At 48.5% G+C, this 26,392-nt stretch overlaps 3 protein-coding genes across 4 annotated transcripts in view; 2 read left to right on the top strand and 1 right to left on the bottom strand.

Moving 5' to 3' along the window:
- The first annotated feature begins 1,640 nt into the window (after positions 1-1,640).
- CENPT (centromere protein T) lies at positions 1,641-7,271 on the top strand. The gene is made up of 13 exons (XM_016164084.2): positions 1,641-1,824; positions 2,955-3,045; positions 3,189-3,276; positions 3,378-3,474; positions 3,594-3,730; positions 3,856-3,892; positions 4,103-4,251; positions 4,868-5,056; positions 5,330-5,656; positions 5,915-6,005; positions 6,599-6,775; positions 6,859-6,963; positions 7,040-7,271. The coding sequence occupies exons 1-13, from the start codon at positions 1,712-1,714 to the stop codon at positions 7,161-7,163; spliced, it is 1,725 nt and encodes a 574-aa protein (XP_016019570.1). The 5' UTR covers positions 1,641-1,711; the 3' UTR covers positions 7,164-7,271.
- TSNAXIP1 (translin associated factor X interacting protein 1) lies at positions 6,003-20,842 on the bottom strand. 2 transcript variants are annotated; one of them, XM_036231462.1, is made up of 17 exons: positions 20,560-20,842; positions 17,479-17,578; positions 13,120-13,223; positions 12,841-12,967; positions 11,629-11,722; positions 10,783-10,979; positions 10,224-10,359; positions 9,621-9,790; positions 9,381-9,540; positions 9,174-9,304; positions 8,888-9,013; positions 8,598-8,750; positions 8,385-8,494; positions 8,061-8,187; positions 7,862-7,968; positions 7,417-7,648; positions 6,003-6,207 (listed from the first exon to the last, which is right to left on the bottom strand). In XM_036231462.1, exons 1-17 carry the CDS (start codon positions 20,604-20,606, stop codon positions 6,172-6,174), a joined length of 2,157 nt encoding a protein of 718 aa, XP_036087355.1. In that variant the 5' UTR covers positions 20,607-20,842; the 3' UTR covers positions 6,003-6,171. The 2 variants fall into 2 exon arrangements, with proteins under 2 accessions (XP_036087355.1, XP_016019512.2); XM_016164026.2 differs by lacking the exon at positions 6,003-6,207 and having other exon boundaries at positions 7,260-7,648.
- Positions 20,843-20,925: 83 nt separating this feature from the next.
- RANBP10 (RAN binding protein 10) overlaps positions 20,926-26,392 on the top strand; it is a 58,100-nt gene continuing 52,633 nt past the window's right edge. The window contains exons 1-2 of the mRNA XM_016164072.2: positions 20,926-21,452; positions 22,232-22,343. Coding sequence (XP_016019558.1) covers positions 21,065-21,452; positions 22,232-22,343 — 500 coding nt within the window. The 5' untranslated portion in view covers positions 20,926-21,064. The remainder of the gene's footprint in view (positions 21,453-22,231; positions 22,344-26,392) is intronic.

The following is a 26,392-nucleotide window of genomic DNA, read 5'->3' on the forward strand; positions in this document are numbered from 1 at the left end:
TAGTACATAAAATCACTTCTAGTCTACGTTTTATCTTATACACTCAAAATATATCTGGAATGCATGGCTTTCTTCCCAGCCCATTACCCTGCCCACCCTCTATCTTGTCACCTCTGGAAAAAGGCAAGAACTTTTCACATCTCTCCCTACTTCCAAACTTGCCTCTCCTACATTCTTGTTCTTCACATGGCTGCCAAAGAAAATATGATTATGTAATAGCTTTGCTTAAATCCCTCCAGTGGTATATTGCATTTAGAACGATGTCCAAACTTCTTTCCAGAGCCTGCCAGACACTACATGGTCTGGCCCTTGCCAATCTCTTATTCCTCCTTCCTTCACTCATGAGCCCAATGTGTTTTAAACAAATAATAAAGTTTAATCGACTATGAAAATACATATAATAATACCATGCAAAAGTAAGTTCATTTGGAAAGTTTTTGTTTTCCATATTATCCAGTTCCAGGCTTTAAAACAAACAAATAAATAAATAAGAAATAAGTAAATATTGCCCTTAGGGGACCATGGAAATGTGCTTGCAAAGAGCTAACAAATTCAGTCAGATAACAGAGGTCAGCTCTGTTGTTGTTGTTGTTTTTGAAATTAAGTTTATTGGGGTAACATTGGTTAATACAATTAGAATTTTCAGGCGTACATTATCATTTGACATCTGTATATTCTATTGTGTTTACCACCCAGAATCCAGTTTCCTTCTACTACCATATATTTGATCCCTTTTACCCACTTCATTCTCCCCTTAACCCTATATTTGACCCCTTTTACCTCTTCTACCTCCCCTTCTTCCCCCACCCCAGGTCAGCTCTAAATGATAAGGAAGATTGATATTTTTCCTCTGCAGTGCTCTTATTTTGAGAAGAATCTTTTTAGTCATTTGCTTTATTTTTTTTTTAACACAAACACAAATATGTCCATGTCTGTTTGAGTATCTGCTACTTTACTCCCGATCTTGGAGCAAAAAAAGAAACAACATGGGAAACTCAAGTTCTAATTCAGTTTCCATGAAAACTTAAGAAAGGGGGTAGGGTCTGTCAATCAGTGAAAAATATGGTGATAGAAGTCTCCAGCATTAACAAAACTTTTGAGACCCGGAATTCATCTGAAAATTGCACGTTTGGAGATCATAACACTTCTTCTGGGTCACAAACACTAGGCTCAGAGTATGCAAACTTATCTCTTCTGATAGATACTGAGCCTACCGAGTGGTCTTTGCAAATGCAAATCTGACCAAATCTCACATAGGATAAAATTATTTTTTTCCTAGCTTAAGTATCTCTCTTCACCTTCGGAGAGGGAGATGGGAAGTGAATGTTCGGAAATGAGAGACATTCTAATAATAGTGACCACTATTTATTGATGGCCTGACTTACTGTGTCAGACCCTGAGTTAAACATCATTTCACTGAATCATTACAAACCCCTTCTTAGGTGGCTATCGTCCTCAACTTACAGATGAGGAAACCAAGCTTCGACTGGATACACACATTTGCCCAGGCTTACTCTTAGGTAAAACAGTCTCCAAATACAAAGTTTGCAATCACCGTTGTACACGCCCTGCGCCACTCAGCGGTAGGGCTAGAACTTCAATTCCCGTGGGGCTGTGCGGCAGCCTCGCGAGAGCTAGCTTAAATGCAGCGGCGGGAAGGCGGCAGCCGTGGCTATCCCAGCAGTTAGTTGAGAGGCGGACGGCTAAGACTATGGCAGACAGCTACAGCTCCGACAACGAGCCAACAACGCGCACGCTACTGCGGCGCGTGCTGGATACAGAGTGCCCACGCACCCCGCGGCGACCCCGAAGTACTCGGGCTGGGTATGTGAGGGCGCTGCCCCAGCACTTGAGCAACCGGAGGGACTTGGGGTGGGGTCGTTGTAGGATCCAGCGCCGACCCTGTTTGGAGAAGGAAACTAAGTCTCAGAGAGTTGCAGAGTGCAGGGCTCTGAGAACTGGTTCCACTTCTCTAGTTGGCTTCAGTCAGCTCTTTGTGCTCCCTAGACTCCGGTCCACCAGGCCTCGGGACCTCGTTTTGGAGGATCCACCTCTGGAGGTGAAGGATGGACGCTCAGAATACTGCCTTCTGCTCTGTTCTCTAGGCCACTTTCCCCCAAATCAGCCCAGAGTGTGTCAAGGCTTCTGCCCAGAACTGTCTCCCAGGTGGTCCCACCTCTCTCTGCATTCAGTCCTACTGCCCCTGTAACTCCCAGCTGGAAGATGGGAAAGGAGCTGGAGAGCAAGGCCTGGGCAGTAGTTGAGAGGCAAGAACTGGAAAGATGCTTTGCTAGGGAACAGGGATTTGGCCTAACTGGGTGGATGTGTCAGCAGGTGAGGGCTGTGGTGAGCTCATGGAGCAGAGGGTGTGGGAGTTGGCATCTGCCAGACTGGGGCAGTGCAGTTCCTTTATAAGCAATGAGAAGCCATTCGTTACAGGTTTTAGACCTATGTTGATGAAATGGGAGCTGTGCCATGGGAACATTTATGTGGTTCTGAAATCTGAAAGGGATTGGACTGAAGGGACTAGGGATAGAGTAACCCATGTGGAGGTTGCTGTCATATCTCAACAAGTACTTAAACAGTTTAAAATATTTAAATGTCTTTCTTGGATTGTTACTTTAATGGCTGGAATGGATACTCTTTTAATTGCTCTTCTCCTCTGTGTGGTTAACCCTTACTTATGCCCAAGTCACATTTGGGAAGCCTTTCTCAGCCCCTCTCTCTGACTGGGTCATCATATTCTCTCTCTTCCCATACCCTTTAGCTCCCTTTCATTCACAACCCTAGTGACATAGAACTGGAAATAGGGGCTATGGGAGGGACAAGTGTTTTCTGAGTCCCTGGCCCTGACGGAAAAAAACTTCAGACCAAGATTCCTGATGAAGGCATGTCTCTGCATCCACTAGTTCCTCCTCCCTACATAGTTCTCAGAACCACTTGTCTTTATACAGTGCCCAGAGAACCCAGCTTGAAACACCTTTCTCTATGAGGCTGAGGAGCCAAACGAAGACAACTTCCCGGCAGCATTCCCATAGAGCCAGGGTAAGTGCCCGGCCCACTGATCACTACAGGGCTCTGGCTGCCTTCAGGGTGAGGGCCCTGAGGTCTAGCTCTGCTCTGGAGCTCATCTTGAGGGAATCTCAAGGCTAAGGGACAGACTGTTTGCTTGGTGCTTTCCCTCAAAGTCTATTGGCAGATTGGCCCACATTCAAACCAGTGGACACCTGAAGGAACAGACCCCCCGGACTCTGCTGGAGAACATCCTACTAACTGGTGAGTACTGGCCTTCTGGTCAGTTAGGCCCCAGTCCCATAGTATCCCTCATTCAGGGCACTTTGCCCTGCCAGCCGCACCTTCTCCTTGTATTTCTATAGCCCCAGAATCTTCCATGGTCATGCCAGAGCCAGAGGTGATGCCAGTGCCAGCACCACAGGTGGTCCAGCCCTCTAGCTGGGAAAGCAGTCCGGGCAGGTACACAATGAATTGCCCTCTGGGGCTGGGCTGTTAGACAGCTCTAGTCTTAGAACCTCTTGGGGGGCCCCCAAAGCCATATTTGGGCTTCCTGGCCTATCTAAGCTCCATCTTTATAGCCTGGAGCTGCAACTTCCTGAGCTCGAACCCCCCACAACCCTGGCTCCAGATCTGCTGGCTCCAGGCAGGAGGAAGCAGAGGCTGAGATTGTCAGTGTTTCAGCAAGGAATGGACCAGGGGCTGCCTCTCTCCCAAGGTGAGGCCCTGGACAATCCCTATGACCACCTTCTCCTGTCCTCTGTAGAGACTGAGGAGGCCTGAGAGAGGGCTATCATGAGTCTGGGTAACATCATGGTTTCTTCTTTTTATGTCCTCTTGCAGAGCTTCATGAGAAAGCCGATGCCTCCTCCCTCACCAGGTGCTGTTGTCTGTTCTGGGGGTTGTTGGAGGAGAGCCTTGGGGAACGACCAGAATAGATTCTTGCCATACTGCTCACTGCCAGTTTTAGCCTCACAGCGTGGTGGTTGTGTTCTAAGAAATGAGAGCACCAGGGCAAATGGAGAAATCAGGAGATGAGGGGAGCTGGGCCTCAGGTAGCTGACTTTCCTCTGTGCTTTCGTCCTACCAGCTCCCTCAACCTGACCTTTGCCACACCTTTCCACCCACAATCAGTGAAGAGGCCTGGTTTGGCCCGCAGACCTCCTACACGCCGAGCTGTAGATGTGGGTATATTTTTAAAGGATCTGCAAGATACTTCTGTGGCCTCGGCTGCTCCAGGTAAGGTTGGGATTTCCCTCTTGCAGCCTGTGGGGAAAGCTTTTCTCCATGACAGATAGTAGGTGCTGTGTGAGTCCAGTCAACACACACAAGAACAGTGAGCAAGCCTGGCCAGTTGGTCTGTAAGGAATTTCTGTTTTCTTTCCATAAGGTACTCTTGTCTTGGTGGGACAGTCTCTCAGGGTCTTCCAGGACTCATATCCTTGAGGAGCTACAAGCTGGGAGTAGGAAAGGGTGGCTGGAGCATGTTGGGAGTTGAAAGGGGCCAAGTTTCAGGAACAGCTAGCCAGTCAGAGCTGATCTGGGAACCTGATTCAGGAAGACAAGTTACGTTCACTAGGGTAAGAGGAGGGTTCCAGGTAGAGGAAGCAGAGTGAGACATAGAGAGTAGAGGCATGATGAACATTTTGGGTGGGGTAAGCTTTGGAGCCTAGGAATGGCAGGCCAAGGAGCAGGAAGGTGAGCAGAGCGAGCTATGGAAGGGACATAAGGTAGCCTTCTCTTTCTGAAAGCCACTTGGGGCGGATTCATGGGACCCCCTGGCCAGGCCCTAGTGACTGGGTAGCAGCAAGTAGGCCTGGAATATACTGAGTGCCATCTGGTTCTTGATCTCCAGGTGATAGCCTCAGAACCCCTGTTGCTACCTTACCAACAAACACCGCATTGGAGGACACCCAGCCTTTCTCCCAGCCTTTTATTGGCCATTCCCCCAGTGTGCACCACTCCCTGCCCCGCCCCTCTCTCTCTGCTGAGAGGGCTGTCAGTCGGAGGACATGTCGCAGTGGGCCTGGGCTGCGGAACAACAGTGAGTATGTAGGGAAAGTGGTCTGGAGCCAAGCTAAGTTTGGGCAATAGTTGGAAGGTCCATTTGTGTTTCCCCAGAGTATCCTGGCTGTTGGTCCTTCCTCCATCCAAGAGCAGAGTCAGTATTGGGCCAGGAGACTCCAAACCAGTACGCTGGGGCTGCCTCTGGCCTCTTAATGGACTAGGCTGGGTTTTACTACTCCATCTTTACCCAATCTCAGAGCTACAGCCTTGATCTACTGCTTTTCTAGCCTATATTCTCCCCTTGATTCAGGTCCTGGGACACCAGCCCAGCTTCTGGCAGGAAAGGCAAAGGAGGTTGATGCTCTTGCTATGGGTTTCCTAGACACCAGCAATAATATCTCTGGAGAAGACGGAGTAGAGCCCTTACAGGGTAGAGTTGGTGAGGAGGTAGAGGAAATGATGGAGGAATGCTTGAGCATGAGCAAAATGAAGGAGGCAGCAGTGGCACAAGGATCTCTCAGTGCAGAAGAGCCTGAGAGACACACAGAAGTGAAAATATCAGAGGGATCCCGGGGGACTATTGAGGCCAAGGAACCAGAAGGATCTTCAGGGGATAAGGACACCTCTAGTAGGGCAGGTAAGGGGCCCAGTGCAGGGATGAGGGGTGAATGGGAAGTGATGGCTATGTTCAGTCTCTGGCCTTGGAGGAGGGCCTTACATGGGTTTTGTTGCTGAGCACAGGTAGTGTTGGGCCAGGGAGACTCAGAGGGACCCCTTGCTTGGCTGGCTGGAGCTAAATGGGGCCCTCAATGAACAGGACAAAGAAGCTATAGGCCTTCAGGGTTGTGCGAGATGGTTAGGCCTGAGCCCCCTTAACCCTCCCCTTTCTCTGCAGCAAGTCCAGAGTTGGCCTGCAGCACGCCAGAGTTTCCTCAGGCGAGGCAACTTCATTTTCTTGAGCCAGCTCCACCTGCGAGCACTGCAATGTAAGGTCCCATAACCCTATTCCATATGGGCCTTTTGGGCAGGGGGCAAGCACCACAGGTTGGCATTGGGCACCACAAGCGTATCCCTCTTCCTACAGGTATGCAGATCATTATCCAGCAGAGCATCCTTAGGTGGGCTGGGTGTGGCTCACTAAGAGCATATCTGTCATTCTGGTACCTGCTGCCAGGGGCTTAGAGGAACCTGGGTAGGGGAAAGTGAAATAGGTCAGTATGTAGTCAGAGAATGCTTCCTGGAGGAGGATTAGCAGAATCAGACAGTCAGCAATAGGCTGAGGGGAGGGAATGTCCATGCTGAGGTCTGAGGGTCATGGGCCTAAGCAAATACCAGTTTGTATGATGAGGCTAGACTGGGACATTGGGTCCAGACTGTGGAGGATCAAGGTCCCAGGGAAAGACCAGGCCTCTACATGGCCCCTTGTCCCCACTGACTCCAGCAGATCGTTAGAGCTGTTGGTCCAGACTAGCCAAGGAGCACAAGGGCCCCAGTCCTGACAGGAGCCAGCAAGACTTATCTTTGATTAGGAGCCTTTTCGAGTAGCAGTTCAGCTAACTCTGTCCATTCCTGCCCCTAGTTTATCTTCAGAGCCTCTGGAGCCTCTATCAGCTAGGCTTCCTCCCAGGGCCCGAACTGCTGGCCCCAGACTCCGTCAAGATCCCTATAAAACTGGACTGAGCCACTATGCTAAGCTCTTCAGCTTCCATGCTAAGATGTCCATGGAGAAGAAGGCTGTTGAGATGGTGGAGAAGTGGTGAGTCCTGGATCCTCAGGGAGAGGAGCCTCTCAGATGATGAACAGTTTGTTCAGTCTATTCTACTCCAACCTTCTTGGCAGCCTGGACAAATATTTCCAACATCTGTGTGATGACCTGGAGGTATTTGCTGCTCATGCTGGCCGCAAGACTGTGAAGCTAGAGGACCTGGAGCTGCTGATGCGACGGTTAGTGGGTGGAAGTAGGGAGGTTCCTGGTGTGGGAATGCTGGCACTGATTCTGTATCTCTGTCATCTTCTGCAGGCAGGGCCTGGTCACTGATCAAGTCTCCCTGCATGTGCTTGTGGAGCGGCACCTGCCCCTAGAGTACCGGCAGCTGCTAATCCCTTGTGCATTTAGTGGCAACTCTGTCTTCCCTGCCCAGTAGTGGTCAGCCCTTGACAACTGCCCTGTCCTCACCTGTAGCCCCTTGGCCCCACATATTCTTTCAGTTCTCCTCCCCACCCCCATCATCAATAAAGTGTCACAAACAGAATATGCTGTATTTCGGTACATGTCCTGGGGCCAGCCAGGCAGGGACCAGCCCCCTCCTTTGGATAATCGGGAGAATTGCATGGACTCAGACAAACAATTTTATACTAAAAGTCAAGGGTTTGCTTCCCACAGTGGCTCTAGCTTACAGGCTCCTGCTCTCGAGGCCCCATGCGCCTGACGTCAGCCATCTGAAGCCGTTCCAGGACAGTCTGGAGCTGTATTATAATGTTCTCTGTCTTTTCCTCAGGCTCCTCTGGCAGTTCTGTCACAGGGAGCTGGAAGGCCTGGCTCAAATAGCTGTTCAGGGTCTGCTTGTCCAGTTTGGGATCTATAGTCATCAGGGCCTCACGTACCTTGGGTAAGGTCACCTTTTCACGGCTGCCCCAAAAGAAAAGAGAGAGATAGGCAGGCCTTGACTGCCCCCCACCCCAGACCCCAAGATGCCTTCTGGCAGACTTGAGGAGCAGTATATAGTGCCCAGCAGCAAACTCAATACACAGAGAGACCCAGAGGCTTGAAATGTTACCCTGTGGCCCAACCTGTGGGACTCGCCTATGGTTAAGTGGACCTGAGGGCCCCAGGGTCACTCACAGTTCAAGGCCCAGCTCCTGCTTTAGTTCCTTTAAGTAATCATCCTTTTCATCCAAGTACTGTTCCCACAGCTGTTGCACAAAAGGCCTACTCTGGCCCTCCTCATCCTGAGACAGGCCATAAGATAGGGTAAGTGCACATGGGCTAGGGTCTGACAAGGCTAAGCAGGGCTGGGAAAGTTCCTAGGCCTCTGACACACCTCCAGAAACAACGAGCGGTAGTCGAGCAAGTCTGCATTGCTGCTGTTGGGATGCCAGCCCCCTGCCTCCATTAGCTCTTGAATTTTCTCTTCCTTCTTTAAGGGAAAGGTACTCTTGAGGACAGTGCTGTGGGGAGACACAGAGGCCTGGCTGAGACCTGCCTACCCATCTTCCTACACCCCTTTGCCTTTTTGGTACTCAAAAAGGCAGCCAGCATTGAGGCTGTGGCCCTTCCCACTAGGCTTCCCTTTCCCCGGCACACCTGGGAGCCTGGCCAGAAGAAATGTTGAACAGGAGTTTGAGGTACCCGGCCGGCCTCTCACCTTAACTGCTCCATGGTTAGTAGCCCCTCGTTCTGACTGTCAACATTTGTCATCTCCTTCAGCAGCTGTGTTACTGTTTCCTTCTGCTTGATGTACACACTTTCGTTCCACTGCAGGGAGGGAAGTACTGACTACCTTGCTGCTTCTTGGAGTGGTGGGGACAGAGCTGGCCTATGCTGAGGACAAAGGGTGGAGGGCCAGACCCAAGCTCACCTTTCCCATCAAGACTGCATAGAACTGACTCATGACCTCATTGGAGCGGAAGAGCTTAATATTTTCAAAAATGGTGTAAGCCCAGGCCATGGTATCAGCAGGCCCAAAACGACGCTCCAGGAAATTGAGAAAGAAATCTTGGAACTTCTCTTTCTGTAGGATAGGGGAAGACTACTTGGTCAGCTGCTCCATGGTCGGTCAGCCCTCTTCCTTGCTCACTAGCACTTTGAGGGAACTCCCTTGAGGATTCTGGAGGCCACCCCAGGCTGTAATGGCTGCTGAGATCTGACCTGCTCCTCAGCGAGACGTTCCTTCCAGGCATCCTTGAGGAGGTTTATGACATCCTTCTTGGTTGGCTTCTTGTTCTCCACAACACCTTCAAACCGAAGGAAAGGGGGGATGGATTCTTCATAGCCCTGGAAGGGAAAGTGTCAGCTCGTTACTGGGCTTATCTGTGGCCCCACTCTCAAGAAGGGCAGAGCCCCAGGTGGTTCCCCAAGAACCTTAAGTCTCAGCAGCAAAACCAGGCCCTTTTGACTCTGGCCTCAATCCTCCCAGGCCTACGAACTCCCCTACCAGACCAGGGAAGAAGTCTTTCTCCTGTAGCAGGCCCACACCAATCTCCTCCAGGAGCACATCCACCAGCTGGTCGCTGTTCTTGCCCTCGGCCAGCATTTGCCAGCGATCTGGGCCCCCAGCCACCACATCTGCAAGTAGAGAGTGGGAGCTAGAGTCAGAACCACATACTTGAGCAGTCCCTGGGGCCCCAAGAGCCATCATTACCTTCACATTTGCTCCAGTCAGGCCGTGGTGTGGAGGTGCGCTGGATCTCCTGTAGCTCAGAATGATACTGGTCCCGCTCCTTCAGCGTGCTCATGTGCAACTGCAGCAGCATATCATGCTCCTTACAGACTTCTCTGTAGTCATCTCTCAGACTGTCCAGCTGTGGACAAAGTGATTGGTCCTTGCTACCTAAATGCACAACCCTGCCCTACCCTGCCTGGCCTGCCTGCCCACCAGCACCTGCTCCTGCAAATCCTTGTTGGTCTTCTCTTGCATTTCAAAGTCCCTCCTGGGCACCACATCACCAAAGTTGGCCTTCATGGTGTTGAGTTCCATCTGCGTACGGGTCAGGTCTTGCCGGGTCATCTTCAGAGCCACTGTTAACTTCATGGGGTCTTCCCCCCAGATACCTGCCAGGGGTCCCACCAACTTGTGTCACCTGACTCGTGCCTGTAGTCCAGGGCAGGGTTAGAGTGTCCCTTGGGGCATTCCCAAGTCCTGCTCTCCCTCCTTGGGAACCCCTGGGTCTTTCCCACAGTGCTACCAGCCTAGGGCTGAGGGGTTAAATAGAGAATCCCAAGACAAGGGGTACCAGGCTTGTCCTGCCCTAAGGGAGTCTAGGCTGTCTCAGCTGCCAGCAGTTGTTCCTACTTAAACAACGAGTCTGTGATTCTCAGTCCAGCTCAGAAGAGCCACAGACCCAGGTGGCAGCAGAGACATCTCCCATCATGAATGGGCACTGAATGAGCAGATATTAGGAGAGCTGAATGAATGGGGTTGGGTGGTGGGAGCCAGACACCTCTCCAGCACCTCATCAGAGTGAGAAACCTCCCTTAGGCTTACCTGGGGACTGGGCTAGTGACATGTCTTCTCGCTGGTACCGTAGCTCATTCAGGTCCGCAATGAGGATCTTGCGGGCATCTCGCTCACTGAGGTAGCGTAGGTACTCCTCAGCCAAGGTCTTTCTTAGTTTGGTCACCTGTTGGGAAGGTGGCTGCATGGTTATGGGCTGCCTTTGGATCCCTGTATGTAGCTAGTCCCCACAGGGGATGGGATGTGTGCTGGGTGGCCTCATCAGGGCCTAGGAACAAGAAAGGTAGAAGAAGAGGGAGACCGGCCATTCCTGAGAATCCAGCAGAGTAACAGTGCATCCTGTGGTGGAGCTCTGGCAGCCAAGGAGCAGGACTCTGCTGGCATCTGGAGCCACACAGAACTAGTGCTGAGCCAAGGAGGAGGGCAGAACATGGAGGTAGCAGGGGCTCTGGGGAGGTGGCGGCTCAGTCTGTCATTCCAGGTAGAGGGTGGAGGGGGTTAGGAGGTCACCTCAGTACCCAAGGCCTCAGGTCACCCTTGGGGTGAGGGTGGCAGGGATTTAGGGAGCTGGTCACTGTATTCCATTTACCTCGCTCTGCAATGAGATCTTCTCCTCATTCTTTTTGTCAATGATTTTTAGCAAATTCATCTTCTCTTTCTTCAGCATGGAGATTTCAGATCTCTCCTCAGCCCTCATGGCTAGGATCCTCTCATTGCAGTCCTCATTCATAGTGACAAGCTTAGCCTTCAGGGGCTCCAGAGCCCGAATCTTCTCCCTCTGGTGGGCTAAGCAGGGACAAGTGGGAGAGTCCCTTTGGGGCCATGGGGAACAGCCAGGAGACTGATCGTAGGGTCGCAGTGAGTGGCTATGACCCTTGCAAGCTCTAGGAGTCTATTAATGCCTTGTTCAAAGCACAGCTTCTGCTTAAGGCCTTTCTGTGCTTGATTTTTTTTTTTTTAAGTTTATTTGAACCAAACTGATGACATATGCTGGGGAGCAAGATCTCAAATGTTCTCTGCACCTCCTTTTAAACCAAGGGTAGAGTCTAGATGAGGACTGGGGTCTCACCTATGACCTTTCCCCCTACAACCTTTGTCCTCTAGCTGCAGCATGCCTAGTACCTGCTGAGCCTGCTTGCAGGGAACTGTCTCACTTCCCAGAGGTACTCACTCCCTTTCGGGCTCAGTCTCAACAGAAAAAGTACTCTATTTCCTACAGATACTGCCCCACCATGCTTCCCAAGGACAGGAGGTGGTCAGGTGCCCTCAGGTGCTCTATCGCAGGACAGTGTAAGCAAAAAGGCTTAGCGGAGCTGGGTGAACTCAAGGCTCAGTTAGTAGCTGCCCCAGCCCTACTGCAGAGCCCCAGAAGGTCAAGGTAGGACCCTCTCCACACCTTTCAACCTGGGCTCAGGCAGGGAGCCTGAAGTCTTACCCAGCATCACCTCATACGCATTCTTGATGGAAGATAGCAATGGCTTGTATGTTTTGAAGTCCTCTATGAAGAACTCAAAGATCTCTCTGTAAGGCTGGGAGGAAAAGGGAACCTGTCACCTCCTGGCCTATAGCTGCCACCCTCAGTAGGACCTGAGTTTTTCTTTGTTTGGCTTAGAAGTATTCTAGCATGAAGCTAGGCACCACCTGGGTCTCTCAGGGCCAGGAAACTGAGCAGGTAGCTCTGTCTCTCTCAGATGTTCTCCAGAGGCTTTTCCTGGTGCTGTCTCTGAGGCCTGGCAGACAACCTCTCTGGCTCTCCAGGCCACTACCCAAGCCCCTTCTCTGGCTCTCCAGGCCACTAGCCTCCATGCACTGTGCCTCAGTTGGCCTCCCACCAGCACCCACTCACTCCCATTTTAAAGCCTTGTGGGAGCAGGAGGAGATGGAAGGTTCTAGCCTTACATTCTGACCTCCAAGCAGAGGTGTGGTTTCCTGTCTCACTTGGACACACAGGAAGGTTTCGGAGGCAGCATCGTGTACTGGAATGAGCACAGGCTCCTGAACAGGCCTGAGTTTGAATCCTAGCTCCGCTGCTTCATACCTGAATCCCTTCTCCAAGTTTCTACTTCCTTGTTGGTGAGGTACTTTCAGCTTGTGAGGTCATATATATATAAGGCCCTGTTCAGGGCCTAGCAAATGCTTTTGTCAGTGACTAAGTCAGAAGTGAGGGATTCCCCACCATTTTCCCTGTTTGAGTAGGGATTTGGTGATTCTCTTATATGTACCAGAATCCAGGTTGCATCTAGATTTCTCTCTTTGTGTGTCTGGGCTAAGTTCCTGAAGCTTTGGGCTGTCGCTGCTGGGCTGGTGAACACTGCTTGCCCAACTGCCAGGATCCAGGCTCTATTCACTGATATCCGATGACCAAAGCTGGGCACTGGGGATCACAGAGCTGAAGGAATTAGAGACACATCCAGTCTACCTGACTCAGGTGAGGAAACTCAAGCCTCAGGAGTTTGGGTTCTATACTGGTAGGCTTTCCTACTCACTGGCTTTGTCAAAGAACACATTTCTCTTACCAGAAAGAAGAACCCAAAAGAACTGGGAGAGGTTGGTCTCTCCTGAAGGTCTGAAGTGCTCAGTCCTGATGAGCAGGGCTTCCTCCCACCTCTTCCCCCTCCCATACCTAGAGTAATTCTGTGGCTCTGACCTGCAGCTTCAGCTCTTGGGCAGAGTCCGTGCTCAGGTCTAACAGGAGTAGCTCCTTACGTAGGTAGTTCTCTAGCTGCTCCAGATACCTTGGCTTAGTAGTACCCAGGGTCTGCTGCTGCCAGCTACTGCAGGGGATGGTGGGCTAAGTTGTGATAGGCACCCATTGAGGAGGCCCCTGCACCCTCAGTCTGGGGCAGCACATACCCTTGTGCTGTCTGCCTCGACCCCATGTGGGGTCTGTAGTAGCCCATCCACCATTGGGCTGACCCTGGCTTACCCTGATCGCCTCCGGTAGTCATCCAAACAGGGCTTTCGATTATGTAGAATGGTCTGGCCACTGGTGTATGTGGGCCATGGGGACAGGTAGCCATCAATGGAGGACTGATAGGGATGCAGGAAGGGACAGGTGGGGTTACATTGCTCCCCTTCCTGCTGCTTCTCTCCATCCTTCTCCCTCCACTTGTGATTTTTTCCCCCAACATTTCAATATAGTTCATAATTACAAATGTGGGCCCTAGAGTTAGAGAGGGCTTAGGCTAAGTCCCAGCTCTCCCTTATTAGTTATGTGACCACAGGCTTAACTTCTCTGAGCCTTAGTCTCTGCATCTGTAAAATGGAGATGGCTATAGTCTCATTGCACTGTATTGATGTGAGGATGCAAAGAGAAAGCATAAAGAGTGGTTTACACACACTCAGGTACCTCCTAGGAACTCAGTAAAGGTGAACTATTCTCTTCTGTAGGTATGTCAGTGAGTATTGGATACCTGTGCTATGAAAATAGATAGTACTGATCAGGACCAGCCCACGCCCTCACAACATAGTCCAGCGAAAGAGACAGAGGTAGAGGAGGGCAGGCCCAGCCTCAAGGCTGACTAACACAGACAGGACTGCAGAGATGCAGCAGGGTGAGCTGTGGAACCTGGGAGGAGACGGCTGCACCCTCTGGGGGAGGTGGGAGGAGTGTCCCAAAGCAGTGGGATCTCATTCTGAACTTTGAGCAGGGGTAGGGCGTGGAAACAGTAGTATATACGGGCTTGTTTTTTTAACCTTTTCATGAAATACTCAAAACATAGGAGGAAAAAAATGACCTCTGACCTAGTAAAGCCTACTTCTGGAGTTCATCTATTTAGTCATTCATTTGTTCATCAAACATTTCTGGGTTCGCTGGGTTCTAGGAACATGAGGGAAACTGGGGGTATGATGGGACTGGGGTGACAAGTGAACTGGTAATCACAAGTCAGCAGGTAGTGACTGAAGCCAGTAGAGTTTACAGGAGGGTGGGGGGCCCTAAATGGAGGGGGTCAGGCATGGCTGGGGATTTTGAAGAAGATAATGATGTCAGTGATATGCAATAAAGCTTGAATGAGCGTGTGAGAGGAGCTGAGGTTATTCTGGGAGAAGGTGTGTGTAGGGAGTGGGGCTAGGGCATACAGAGACTGCCTGGGCAGCACCAACGCCTCGGGGAAACAGCAGGAATTCTGAAGATCTATAAAGAGGGACCAATGCCCAAGGAGAGCAAGCCAGCTGAGGTGGAGGCCGAGGCCAGGGGCATCTGGTGCATTGTGGGACAGAGGTGGAGCAGCAGCTTTATACACAAGGGCGGTCCTCAAAGCCTTATGACTGTGATAAAATTAGAAAACTCCTAAGTACCTAAAAATGTAAAATTGTTATACAGCCATGAAATGTTTACAAAGAGGTTTAACATGGAACTATGATAATGCTATAGCCCTAAAGGCCTGCAGTTAGGGAAAAAGCACAACCAAGTAAAATGAAAGATCAGAAAAGATGGAGGAAATATTCAAAAGGTTATCAGCAATTATTATTCTCTAATGATAGGCCCATGGGTCCTTATTTGTGTAGAACAATATATTTTTCAAATTTTTCTACAGCGCACATAAACTACTTTCAAATTTAAAAGAATATTGAATCGAATTCAATACCGAATTTAATATTAAAGCCCCCTCTGTGGCTCTGAGCCTAGCCTCCAGGTTCTTGTGGGATAGAGAGGCCAGGCCTACCTCCTATGCCTCATGTATCTAAGTTATAGGAGTCCTTCCAGACTAAGAGTAACTGGCTCCTGACTTTCCTAAGTGTGGAAATCCTACTGTCTTTTTGGGGTCTTCTTTACATTTTGTTAATTCTACATGTTTCATCTTAATCTTGGGATCACTCATTCTTTTCCTAAATATTTTTAGAAAGTATATATTAAACCTTGTTTCTAGGTTTCAGGGAGGACTTCAGCCTCTTGTGGGGCCTGGGTTGATCTATCTCTGTATCTACAGAATCAATGGTATCGTACTTAACATTCTTCACAATCTTAAACAGTACTCAGCAAACATTGTGAAATTAATATATAAAGGAATACAACAGTTTAGCATGGATGAAAGGCAAAATAAAAGCAAAAACTTTACTCATTGGGTGTATTATTGACATGTGCTCTTCTTGGGTCAAGAATGCTCTATCCTGATTACTCATTCTTAAGATCTCAGGGATTCTCCTTGTTACTTTTCCCAGGCCCAATGCCTACACTTTCCCATCATTACACTTCCATCTTCTCTAAAAAACAGAGACTATGTCTGTCTCCTTTACCACTGTATCCCCAGTGCCTGGAACATAGTGGGAATAAACAAATATTTGTTGAAAACATAAATATGGGAAGAACAAAAGAGATGAAACAATTGTAGTAAGGAGTTTAAAGCCCTCCTATCACAATAAGCTACATCAAATAGAAAAAGGTAAAAGGTACTAGTGTCAAGAATAATATAATTGATAATGACAGATGAACAGATTTATAACATGCATTAAGTAGAAATAATGATCTTTTAATATATACAAAACAAAATAACCATAGGCCACAGATAAGGTCTTAATACATTTTAAAACCAGAAACTATATACAGTTGATTTTGAGCAATGTGAGGGTTAAGGCCACCAAACCCCACACAGCCAAAATCCACATATAATGTTTGACTCCTTCAAAAGTCAACTACTAATAGCCTACTGTTGACTGGAAGCCTTACCAATAACAGTCGATTAACACTTTTTTTTTGTTATATGTATTATATACTGTATTCTTAATAAAGTAAGCTAGAGAAAAAAATGTTTAGAAAACCAAAGTTTTGCGAGTTTTTTCAAATTGTCACAAATATTCCCCAAATTTTCCAATATATTTATTGAAAAAAATCTACATGTAAGTAGACCCGTGCAGTTCAAACCCATGTTGTTCAAGGGTCAACTGTAACTCGCATTTGCTGATATAATGCAATGAAAATAGGAATTGACAATATACATATACCTCTAAAATACTTGACCACTTAGAAATTTAAAAATAAATTCATATTTTTCCTGACTCATTTGTTACTTAAAATAAAAATATAACATTGTAGCAATGTTAAAATTACATGTTCAGAATGTTTGGGACATGATCAGAGAAGCACTCATAGGTATTTAATTGCTTAAAATCCTTTCACTATTATTTTAAGAAAGAAAGCTTTAAGCCTCTGGTTGCTTGAAGGGAAAAAAAACTCTAAATAATAAAAAAAAAAAAAAAAAACAAGAAATAAAAGTAGAAATAGCCAAACTGGAAAAATAAGAGAAGCCAAACAAAAATCAAGCCAGAAAAAGTTTTTTTTGAAATACTATCAAAATTAATGTGGTTTTTATAAAAGTGCAAAGTAACCGTAAAAGACGCCTGAGACGTTTTCAAAGAAGCACTTAACCCTGGTGAATCAATAAATTTTTCACACTTTCAGAGGCCAGTCATTTCTGCTGGGAGAAAACATGGCCACCCTACTTTGATTCTTGGGCATTTATGGCTTCTCCAGCTGGTTATTAACAGCTCGGAAGGCCTCCGTAAGCGGGTAGCTAGGAGGAGGGGTTCCAGGGTGCTCCGTGCTTTTTGCTTCCCCCTGCAGGTGAAAACGGAAAGGGCGGCCTGGGAGAATAGGGGGAGACAGCAGAAAGAAACGACTCCCCCTGGTGGTTGAGAACGTCGTAGCTGCCGCCGCTCAGGAAAAAAAGGAGCAAAAGCGCCAGGCCCCAGGTCCACCGAGTAGGGAGAAGGGGCGGGGTGTGGGAGCCCCTAGTCATCGGGTCTTGTGTGGCCGTGGCTGCACTTGGTCTCTTGAGGCTGGTAAATAGTCTCTGCTCTCAACCCAAAGCCAACAGTGCAATGTAGGAACATCCTTTTTACTCCTGCCTTCACACACCTACTTGAAGCATTTATGGAACACTTGTGCCAGCCACTCAAGTATCCTATCTGACACTTGGGCCATCGAGGCAAAAAGTCACAGCCATGGAGGACCCTAGAAGATCTGGTGGGACCATCCTAGCACCTAGCACCTAGCACCTAGCACCTAGCACAGTGCCTGATACATGGCAGGCTAGATGAAGAAACGAGGTCCGCTCCAGAATGCTTAGTTGCAGGGGAGAGATGTCTATTGTTCAGGTTGAGTCTCTGCCAAGGAGTCTGGGAAGGCAAGTATGCACATTCCCATTCCAGAGCCTGGTGTACACTCTCCTGACAAGCCATTTGGTGAGGCATGTTTCAGGTGGGTGGTGCTTTTGGGTTACAGAGAGGGAAGCAGATAGGATATGGAGGCTGACATTTGGGGTTCCAACAGGATATTGCCACTAACCTGAGTCTTCCGTTTCTGAGAAAGCTTGCGTTTCTGCGTTTTATCAGTTTCTGTGAGGAACGGGTCATCTGTGATCACTCCTAAAGACTGCGGGTGTGTTCTGCAGAGAGAAGGGAAAGAAAATGGTGGGTGACAGAGCCTTGCATGGGGAGAGCACTTCCACCCTTCCCAGATCCACAAGACATTACCTACTCTGACCTCAAAGCCAGGCTCTGGGGTCTTCTTAGTGCTGCCTCTAGATTCCCAGAGATGCTGCCAACGATCTCTTGGCCCTGGGCCCAAACTATTTTCCTATGTTCCCAGAAACCTTCTCATCACCAGAGTCTCGCCAACTCCTGAAGGGCAGGATATCCTCATTATGAACCCAGAGAACTCTGTGGGCCTACATTTCCATTCAGTATTCAGCTGTGGCTGAGAAGAGAGTTTCATGTACATGACTGGCACACTCTGGGGGTGTAATACCAAAGGCTTTTTGTTATAGGACAAGAAGCCAGGGTGGGAGTCTCAATCTTCCACTTTCTGGTTGATAGGGCCTGGGGGCTGACGTGTGGTTCCAACAGGACCCCCCTTGGGCAAGTCATTTAACCTCTCTGTAAGTCTAGTTTCCTCAAAAGGAAAAAGGAAATGGAGATAATTCTTGCTTTTCCTATCTCACAAAATTGCTGTGAAGTTTAAATAAGAGAAAAAGAGATATGCAAAAATAGCCTGTAAACTGCAAGGAGCTGCACAAATGTTAATTTTGACAGCTCAGTAGGAGAAAAGTGGACCCTCAGAAGGTCTTTAACTCCTAGGCCTCTTGGGAGAGCCATCCTTGCTCAAGCTAGGAAGGCTTTTTGGCGGTCAGCAGGGAGGGCTGCATGTGGGTAGGCAGATACAGGTGGAAAAAGAGGAAGAAGTAATTCCAGCAATCCATGGTGGGGGGTGGGGTTTATGCTCCCAGATAGACTTGTGTTTTCATTCCCCTTATTAGCTGGTAACCTTAAGCAGGCTGCATAACCTCTGAACGGTTGTCTTTGTCTATAAAAGTGACTAGGACTACTCAAACTCCAGGGGAGTTGAGAGCAGTAACATGAACTCAGCTGGGAAAACCTGCCCTGCAGAGTTTCTCAGTCCTAATCCATAGAGCAGTGACACCCCAAACACCGGTCCTCTATTGTCTCTAAACAGAGCAAGTGTGAACAAATCATGTCGAATAAACACCCAGTGTGGAAAAGGAAGGGTTTCTGCCCAGATATTCATGGGTTTGAGACAGGAAACAGCAGGTTAACCCCTCTGCTCACTGTGGGGGTTGATAACTCTCTGTCAAGACCAAGAATTTTCCAAATTCTGTTCTTGCTCCTGTTGAAGCTACCAAATAAGGCAAGGCAAACAAGAAAACTATGGGGAACTCTACAAATCTTGAGAAGTTGCCAAGTGAAAAAGATCAGAAGGTAACAGACGTTAGTTCTGAATGTCAAAGGAGACAACAGTCAAAAAACAGACTGGCGAATAATAATTCTAAAAACACCTGGTAGAGATTACAGACTTATCTAAGGAGAAACCTGCCCCGGGGCAATGCACAACTCAAAGGTCTCTTTTAGGGGGTCTTCCTGACATATCCACAGTGCTAAGGTCTGGCCTATCCTTTATCATCCTGACCCTGCTCAAAGGGGAGCTGGAGGAGGACACCCCACATTGTGCCTCTAAGGCAAGCAGTGAAGCTGTATATCATTGTATGTCATTGAAAGTATATCATTAAATACTGGTGAATCAAGAATATGGACAGGAATGAATGACATTTTGTACTGCCATCGAATTCGGCCTCAACAATTACATTGTTGCTTTTGTCTTAAAATGGATGTGGGGTCAAATATATGGTGACAGAAAGAAATCTAACTATGGGAGGTGAACACACAGTGTAAATATATATATATGCTTTATTGTTAAAGCACACAGCTGAAACTTAGTGGAGTCGTTAACCAATGTCACCATAAAAAATAAATTAATAAAATAAAATAAAATAGATGCGGATTCTCTTTCTGAGTCTGTTTCATGTCCTTTTCAAACATGGCTGCAATTTCCTAAATTATTCCTGTGCTGAGTAATGACATTCTCTCAAGCCTGCTGTCTGGTTCTTGTAGATTCATTTTAGCTCAGGATCAAATAATCAAATTGGCATTTAATTTTTTGACTTTTGTAGGCTTTCTCTGTCAAGACAGCAGAACTTGAAGGATTAGAGTTGAGGTGAGATCAATTTTTTTTTGCTTTGAGAATGAGCAGAAGGGAAAATCTATATTCTTTCAACACTTACTGAATGCCTATTATATGCGAGAGCTATGATGACAGCATCACATACTCTACCTAAATGTTCCTAACAATGTTTGTGATGTGGGCTGTATCATCTCCATGTTTGAGCTATGGAAGCAGAAACCTGGAGCTTTAAAGGCCTTCTCTGAGGTCTCAAAGCTAGAAAAGTATCCAAAATTTTTGTTTCAACCCTTATACTTTGTGGTTTTCCTGGCTTGTTATCATATTTTGCAGTGCCCAGAGGCTACACCTCTGAATATAGGCAGGAGCTACTCTGAGGTTGTGGGATGTGCCTGGTCTGTACAGAGTTAGCCAGCAATTTGACAAGCATCTTTATTATAAGTCAGTGGGTGAAGAGGCAATTTATCTAAGAGCTCAGGTTCATGAGTCTCACACGACTGGATTCAAATCCTAGTCCCACCACATGTGTAAAACACATGATCTCTTTAGACTTCTATTTCTTCATTGGTAAAATGGTAATATTACTACCTCATAAGGTTGTTGTGAGGGTTAAGAGTGGTATATAAAACACTTGTCACGTAATACACACTCCATACAAACGAGCTGGCTGTTACTAATGATGAAGTGTGCCTGTCCTTTTGCTAACACGTAACGTCCTCATTGGGCTAACAAGTCGTCCGGAATTCTAACTGTTTCTACACAACTGATACTGTGGAGCTGGAGCCCCAGACCAACGTACAGAGGAGGGAGGTGCAGAGGTCCAGATCAGGTACCATTTCTTTTTCTGGTAGTACTCAAGCCCTCTTCTCCGCCCTCAGCCCGGCCCACGCCTACCTCGACGTGGTCGTGAACCTGGAGCACCGCGGCTTAGGGCAGGCCATGACCCTCCAGCAGACGGGCAGCCAGCACCCGCAGCCTAGGAAGCAGTGGTAGTGTACAGCCCGTCGCCATGGCGACCAGGCCCCAGCAGCCCAGCGGCGGGGGCGGGGCCAGGGTTTGCCACGCCCCCAAGCCCCGCGCCCGTGGGCTAGGAGGAAGACAAAGTAGCCAAAGTGGACTCAGACCTGGGAGCGGGGTCCCCTCAGAATCAGTCACTGCAGCGGATTTCACTCTAGCTACCAGAACCGAGGCTGGGGAATAAACAGAGACTACGGGGGAGGGAGGTGAACTGAGACACTGGAGCCGCGTTGTCGGGGGGAATTGTAGTTTTTAGTGTCCCAAAATCTCGGCCAAAGAAGCTTATAGCTGAGCAGGTTTGTACTACAACTCCCAAAGTTCCTTGCCAGCCCGAGTTGGGCCGCCTCTGGAATGCTCTGCATTGTGGGATGTGGAGTTCAAAATGTGGCAAGGAGTGGCGGTGTCCAAAAAGAGGTACGGGACTAGGACTCGGTTTCCCTGCGGCCCCGGTAGGCTCGCGGGCCATTGGCTGCACGGGGCGGATCTGGTCCCTCACCTCCCCGCCCCCAGTGACACAATAGCAGCTCCCTCCAAGATGGCGGCGGCGACGGTAGACCCGGGAGCTGGGAGCCCACAGGCTGGAGACTCCTCCGGCGGGGGCGCTGGGGGCGCGATGCCGTCCCCGGGAGAGCAGGAGATGAGCCGACGCCTGCAGCGCCTGTACCCCGCGGTCAACCAGCACGAGACGCCGCTGCCGCGCTCCTGGAGCCCCAAGGACAAGTATAACTACATCGGCCTCTCCCAGGGCAACCTCCGCGTCCACTACAAAGGTATTGGTCTGTTTGGCCGTGATGGGAAAAGGCCAGAGTGTCTGCGGGCTAGCTGTGCTGCCCAGCCCGTACCCCATTACGTCTCTTCCCCGGCCCTGGTGCATCGAGTTAGGCCTTAGCCCCTGCGGGTGTCCAGGGTGGTGGGGCTGACCAGGCCGAGGGTCGACTGCCTAGACCGCTCATCCCTGAGACACCTGATGTCAAGAGAACTGCACAAGTGTCCAGACCCAGTGCTGGGTTGGAGCTTCCACCTGAGAGCCTTTCTGCTTGTCCTGGGATAGCTCCAACTCCAGCTGGGCCCTTCTTCACTTCTGCTTAGTTTTAGCAGTGTCTGCAGAAAGGGGTGGTCACATCTTCTCCATTAGCCAGAGACCCGTGATCTTGCTCACCTGCTACACTCCCAGACTGGGCCTGGGGTTCTGTGCTAAAGTGGGATAGTGTCTTCCAGGGCTGCCTCCTCCTCCCCTCATCTCCCAGGTGGACTGCCTGTCTTCTGGAGACACTAGCCTGCCAGCAGCACTGGAGAAACTCTCACATCCACCCACGTTGCCTATCCCCTCATTTGGTTTGTATGGGAAACAGTCTCAGGCAGGGTTGCTATTCAGGAGGTGAGCCAAAGGTGGGAGTTTTATGTGTTTACTCAGTTGTTTGATATTCCTTAGACCATGTAAGGGCTTCCTCTGGCCATGGAGGGATAAAGTTGCAATGGAGTAGAGAAGAATAAGGCCTCCATTTGCATTTCCTTGTGCTGAAATTTCTTCCTTGCCCTTTCCAATTAGGTCATGGCAAAAATCACAAAGATGCAGCCTCAGTTCGTGCCACCCACCCTATACCTGCTGCCTGTGGCATTTATTACTTTGAGGTGAAGATTGTCAGCAAAGGAAGAGATGGGTAAGCCCCTCTTTACCACCTTCTTTCCCCCAACATTGAGCATATTACCTGTGGTCAGAGTTCAAGGTCTCCTATTGACACTTGTGATTGTTGTGAGCTGCTGAGCTGCATGGGTGTGGACCGCAGAGGGTTGAATAGTAGACTACCTGTTAACATGTCGGTGTGCATGGACTGGACTAAGCTGCAACCCTTGGTGACAAGTAGGTGCATTGTGGGTAGAAGAGGGGACTTCTTTTTAGTGATATTATAATGAGATACCTCACAGGCCAGGAAAACAAGTTACAAGTTTACATTAACAATATAGTGTCCAGAATGGTGTCCCCCACCACTGTCATGTGTGTTTGTGACTGCCCTGCTTTCATTCTCTTGCTGCATTCAAGGTTCCTTTTTATGGCATTTAGTCATACAGAGGCCCTAGTAGCCTTCAAAGGGATAGTAGAGTCTTCAAAACATTCTTCAAAGTTGTGGCAACCACTGGCTTGTCATCTTGGGGTAAACAGCGTGCACATGGTCAGAATCAGGTGATCTTACTGTTCATAAACTTGTTTTTCAGTCCAGGGACTCGAATGCCAGTTGGACAGCTTGAGGAGGGCCCTCATTAAAGTCACTATTAGAGAGGCTCTCTATTTTAGGGTGATCTCAGCAGACACAGGAAATCAGGGGAGATTTTTTCTTTTTCTTTTTCTCCTTCCCCCAGTCTCCTTTTTTTCTAGTGATTGTGACAAAGCAGGTGTTTAAGTTATGAAATAACATGATTGCAGCTGTCTTGGAAAGGCTTTCTTCATCAGACCTTAGGTCTGGTGTGGGAGTTTGCCAACCCCCCACCCCTCCCCAGTGACCTTCGTGCCAACCCTGAGTATGTGTTCTTGAACATTCAGAATATTCCCTCTCTCCTGCTGTGGTGCATACCCCGTCCAGGGGCTATACAGGGGGCAGGACTGCCAGAGTTAGAGCTTTGCCTTCTTCCTCAGTGACAGTGTAACATCCCTGCCTGGAAGAGTTGCGTGATCATGGGTAGACTGTGGAGCTTCAGTCTCCTCATCTGCACTGTGGGGAGCTAAGCTGCTTTTAACCCTAGAATTCTGTGATTTTGAAATTCTCATCATGGCAAGCTATTGCATCTTTTACTTTTATTGCCATCTAGTGCATTTACAGTTAGGATACTTATATTATTGTAGGGCTTTAAAGCTTCTATTTTCCCTTTCCATCCTCTGATAAGAGCACATGTTTAATATATTTAAACTAGTGTGAATGAGGATGGCCTCGTAGAACAAACAAAACAAACATTGCAAAACAGTTATAGTATAGATTGAAATGTTAGTGCTGGAGTCTCATATTGCCAAAGAAACTAAGGAGTGTTTCTTAAACTTGTAGGGAGGAAAATGGATTGTTTTCTCTATAGTTTTTATCCTAGAAAATAGCTGAGCTAGTGAGAGAAGAGAACCAATTTTGGGAAGAGCCATCCCAAAAGCCAGATCTCTTCAGCTGGCTTTTAACATTTCAGTTGTGAGTGGATCTTGTTGGAAGGCCCTGTGTCTTGTTAGATTTCCTTACTGTAGGTGTTGCCTACAAATCTAAAGAAAGTTGGGCATCTTCTCCCCTTCTGTTCCCAGCATTTCTACATGTGGTAAATATAGCCATTAAGCTGACCTGGAAACCTCAGTTTTAAAAAGGTCTCAGGTCATATGTATCTTGGTGGCCTGTTTCAATTGACCACTGTCAGACGGCAAGTCTATAAATATCCTTTCATGGCCTCTTTAAGGAGTCCCTGAAAGCCTTCTTATGGCTCTGGTGTAGCCAGATGTTGGTATGGGCCAGGTGTGGTTTTGAAGAGACCAAGGGCAGTTACAGGACAGACAGTGATCAGCTTGTTTCCTGTTGATGCTGGAGGTGTGTTTCTGACCAGGGTTTGGTTCACGTGTTAGCTGGATACATAGCTTTTATGTATCATCTAGTTGATCTACAGCATCTCTGGAAAGTGGCTGGAGCACATGATGGTGTACCTATTTTGTGGGTGAGCCATGATCCCCTGGGATGTTTGGCGACCTGCCCTGGCTGCAGGGCTTGGGGTGTGCAGTGGTGTGGCCTAATTTGTCAGATATCTTCTCCTGATACTAGACACGTGTGCCCATGCTGCTGTTGCTTTATTGCATTCCCTCCCTGGGTAGAGAGATGGAATGTCCAATTGCATTCACAGGACAGAGTGTTCTCACAGGACAGAGCCGAAAGGTGCTTAGTGCTGAGTGGGACCAGAGAAGAGTGGTGTGCTCTAATCTGGGCTTTATTGACTTACCATCTCATTGAATCTGTAAACTTGTTTTTCTATAGATTTGAGTATGGGCCTCTTTTGTAAAAGGTGTTTATGAACCCAGTTGTCAATGTCATTGTTTTTCAGAAAGGCCTTTGTTCTGATGATGTTTCTTGTAGAAAAACACACTAAGCTCATCTTATTAGTAAGGTTTCATTTTAAGGGTTCATAGAGTATTTATTCATACCTACTATGTGCAGGGCCCTTGCTAGGTGCAGGGAGAGCAAAGGTAGAAGCAAGCACAGGCCATGGAGCCTATGCCCTTCTTAGTAGAGAGTGGGCTGAAAGGCTGTCTATAAGAGCAGGGAGAGTCTGGGCATGGTGAGCGATGAGTAGGAGTTTCCCAGCAGGTGAGACCTGTTGTACCTAAAATGAAGCTGGTCAGTAACCAGCTTGTTTTCAGGCTTCTTGGGCACTCCCCAGATATAAGAAAGAGCTGGAGAAGGAGGGACTGTGTTTGAGCTAAGAATTTGGCACATACTGATGGGATTCAGCTTCATTTTGCCGAGTCACCAGAGCTGGGAACCCCAGGAGCAGGCTGGTGGGGTGAGGAGACATCAGAGCCCTGCCAGTGGTGCCAGGAGATAAGGGCATCTGGGTTGATCTTGTTAGGAAGCCAAGGAGGCCCTGAAGCTGAGGGTCCTTGGGAGAAATGACTTGCTCATTCAGAGTTCATGGACCTGTGGGTGGCCCCAGGAGTTAGTGATGACACATGGAGGGTGTGGCTGGCCAGGCTAACAGATGCTCCAGTGTGACCCTCAAAATAGACTGTAACATCATCCCAGCAGCAGCGGCCTCCTGACATGTGATGGGTGGCTCTACCCAAGAACAGCAAGCCTGAGCTAGAGCACTAGATGGAGTTGGGGGAGCTCTCTGCATCTGGCGCCCAGGCCCTGAGCAGGGGCCTCTGGCCACAGCCAGCCTTCCTTACTTGTACTTGCAGCTGATATATTTGGGTAGACAGCAGTGTCCTCATCCGTTAATTCTATGTACCACAGCGAGGAACCCATCGTTTTGTCTCAGTGCCAGGCCTGAGGCCCAGGAACACAGGCATGAGGCCTATCTAGAGAGGAGGCAGATAGGCTTGTGCACTAGAACTCACAGAGTGGTGTAGAAAAGGCGAGTCATGGTATGTGCTGTACCCAGTGGTTGTCCAGAGGTCAGACTTCCTCCTCTACCTGAGAGTTTGGGGAAAACTTCATAGAAGAGGTAATGATACTGAATCTGGAAGGATGAGTTAGAGGGTTCCAGATGAACAAAGTGAGAAGCAGATGCTCCAGGCAGGAGAAATAGTGCATAAAAAGTTGTGAACACAGAACATGAAGTAGTTGGGGGCCAAATCAGAAATACATTTTATGCTGTGGCCAAGGAGCATGGGCACTATCCTGAGGGCAGTAGTGGTGTATGAGGACTTCGAATCTGTCCATACTTTTGAGAGTGGATGAGGGAGAAGAGACTCTGCTGGTCCAGTTCAGCCAGGCCCCTTTGGCTGAGAGCCCGGTCAGTGCAGGCCAGTAGCTTTAGGTCCTTGACTGTGGCTCTGGTTTCCCCATGGTCTTTTCTCTCTCTTGGCTGGCCTTTATCCTACATGGTGAGATACAGAGGTGAGATGCTTAAGACTGGTAGCCAGAGAAGCTTCTCAAAGGTGAAAGGACTACGTGTGCTAGTGTTTCCTGGTATTTTGGTTTTGCCAAGACAACAATGAAAAACAACACTGTCCATGATTTTCCATGGAGACTCA

Source organism: Rousettus aegyptiacus, unplaced genomic scaffold (genome assembly GCF_014176215.1).
Source record: "Rousettus aegyptiacus isolate mRouAeg1 unplaced genomic scaffold, mRouAeg1.p scaffold_m13_p_14, whole genome shotgun sequence".
Taxonomy (NCBI): domain Eukaryota; kingdom Metazoa; phylum Chordata; class Mammalia; order Chiroptera; family Pteropodidae; genus Rousettus; species Rousettus aegyptiacus.

Coding starts and splice junctions, on each gene's coding strand:
- CENPT (XM_016164084.2), top strand. CDS start 1,712: ATGGCAGACAGCTACAGCTCCGACAACGAGCCAACAACGCGCACGCTA. Junction 3,893..4,102: donor GATGCCTCCTCCCTCACCAG/GTGCTGTTGTCT, acceptor TCGTCCTACCAG/CTCCCTCAACCTGACCTTTG. Junction 6,776..6,858: donor GTTGAGATGGTGGAGAAGTG/GTGAGTCCTGGA, acceptor CCTTCTTGGCAG/CCTGGACAAATATTTCCAAC.
- TSNAXIP1 (XM_036231462.1), bottom strand. CDS start 20,606: ATGGCCTGCCCTAAGCCGCGGTGCTCCAGGTTCACGACCACGTCGAG. Junction 8,495..8,597: donor ATGCAGTCTTGATGGGAAAG/GTGAGCTTGGGT, acceptor CCCTCCCTGCAG/TGGAACGAAAGTGTGTACAT. Junction 7,969..8,060: donor ACCGCTCGTTGTTTCTGGAG/GTGTGTCAGAGG, acceptor GGCCTGTCTCAG/GATGAGGAGGGCCAGAGTAG.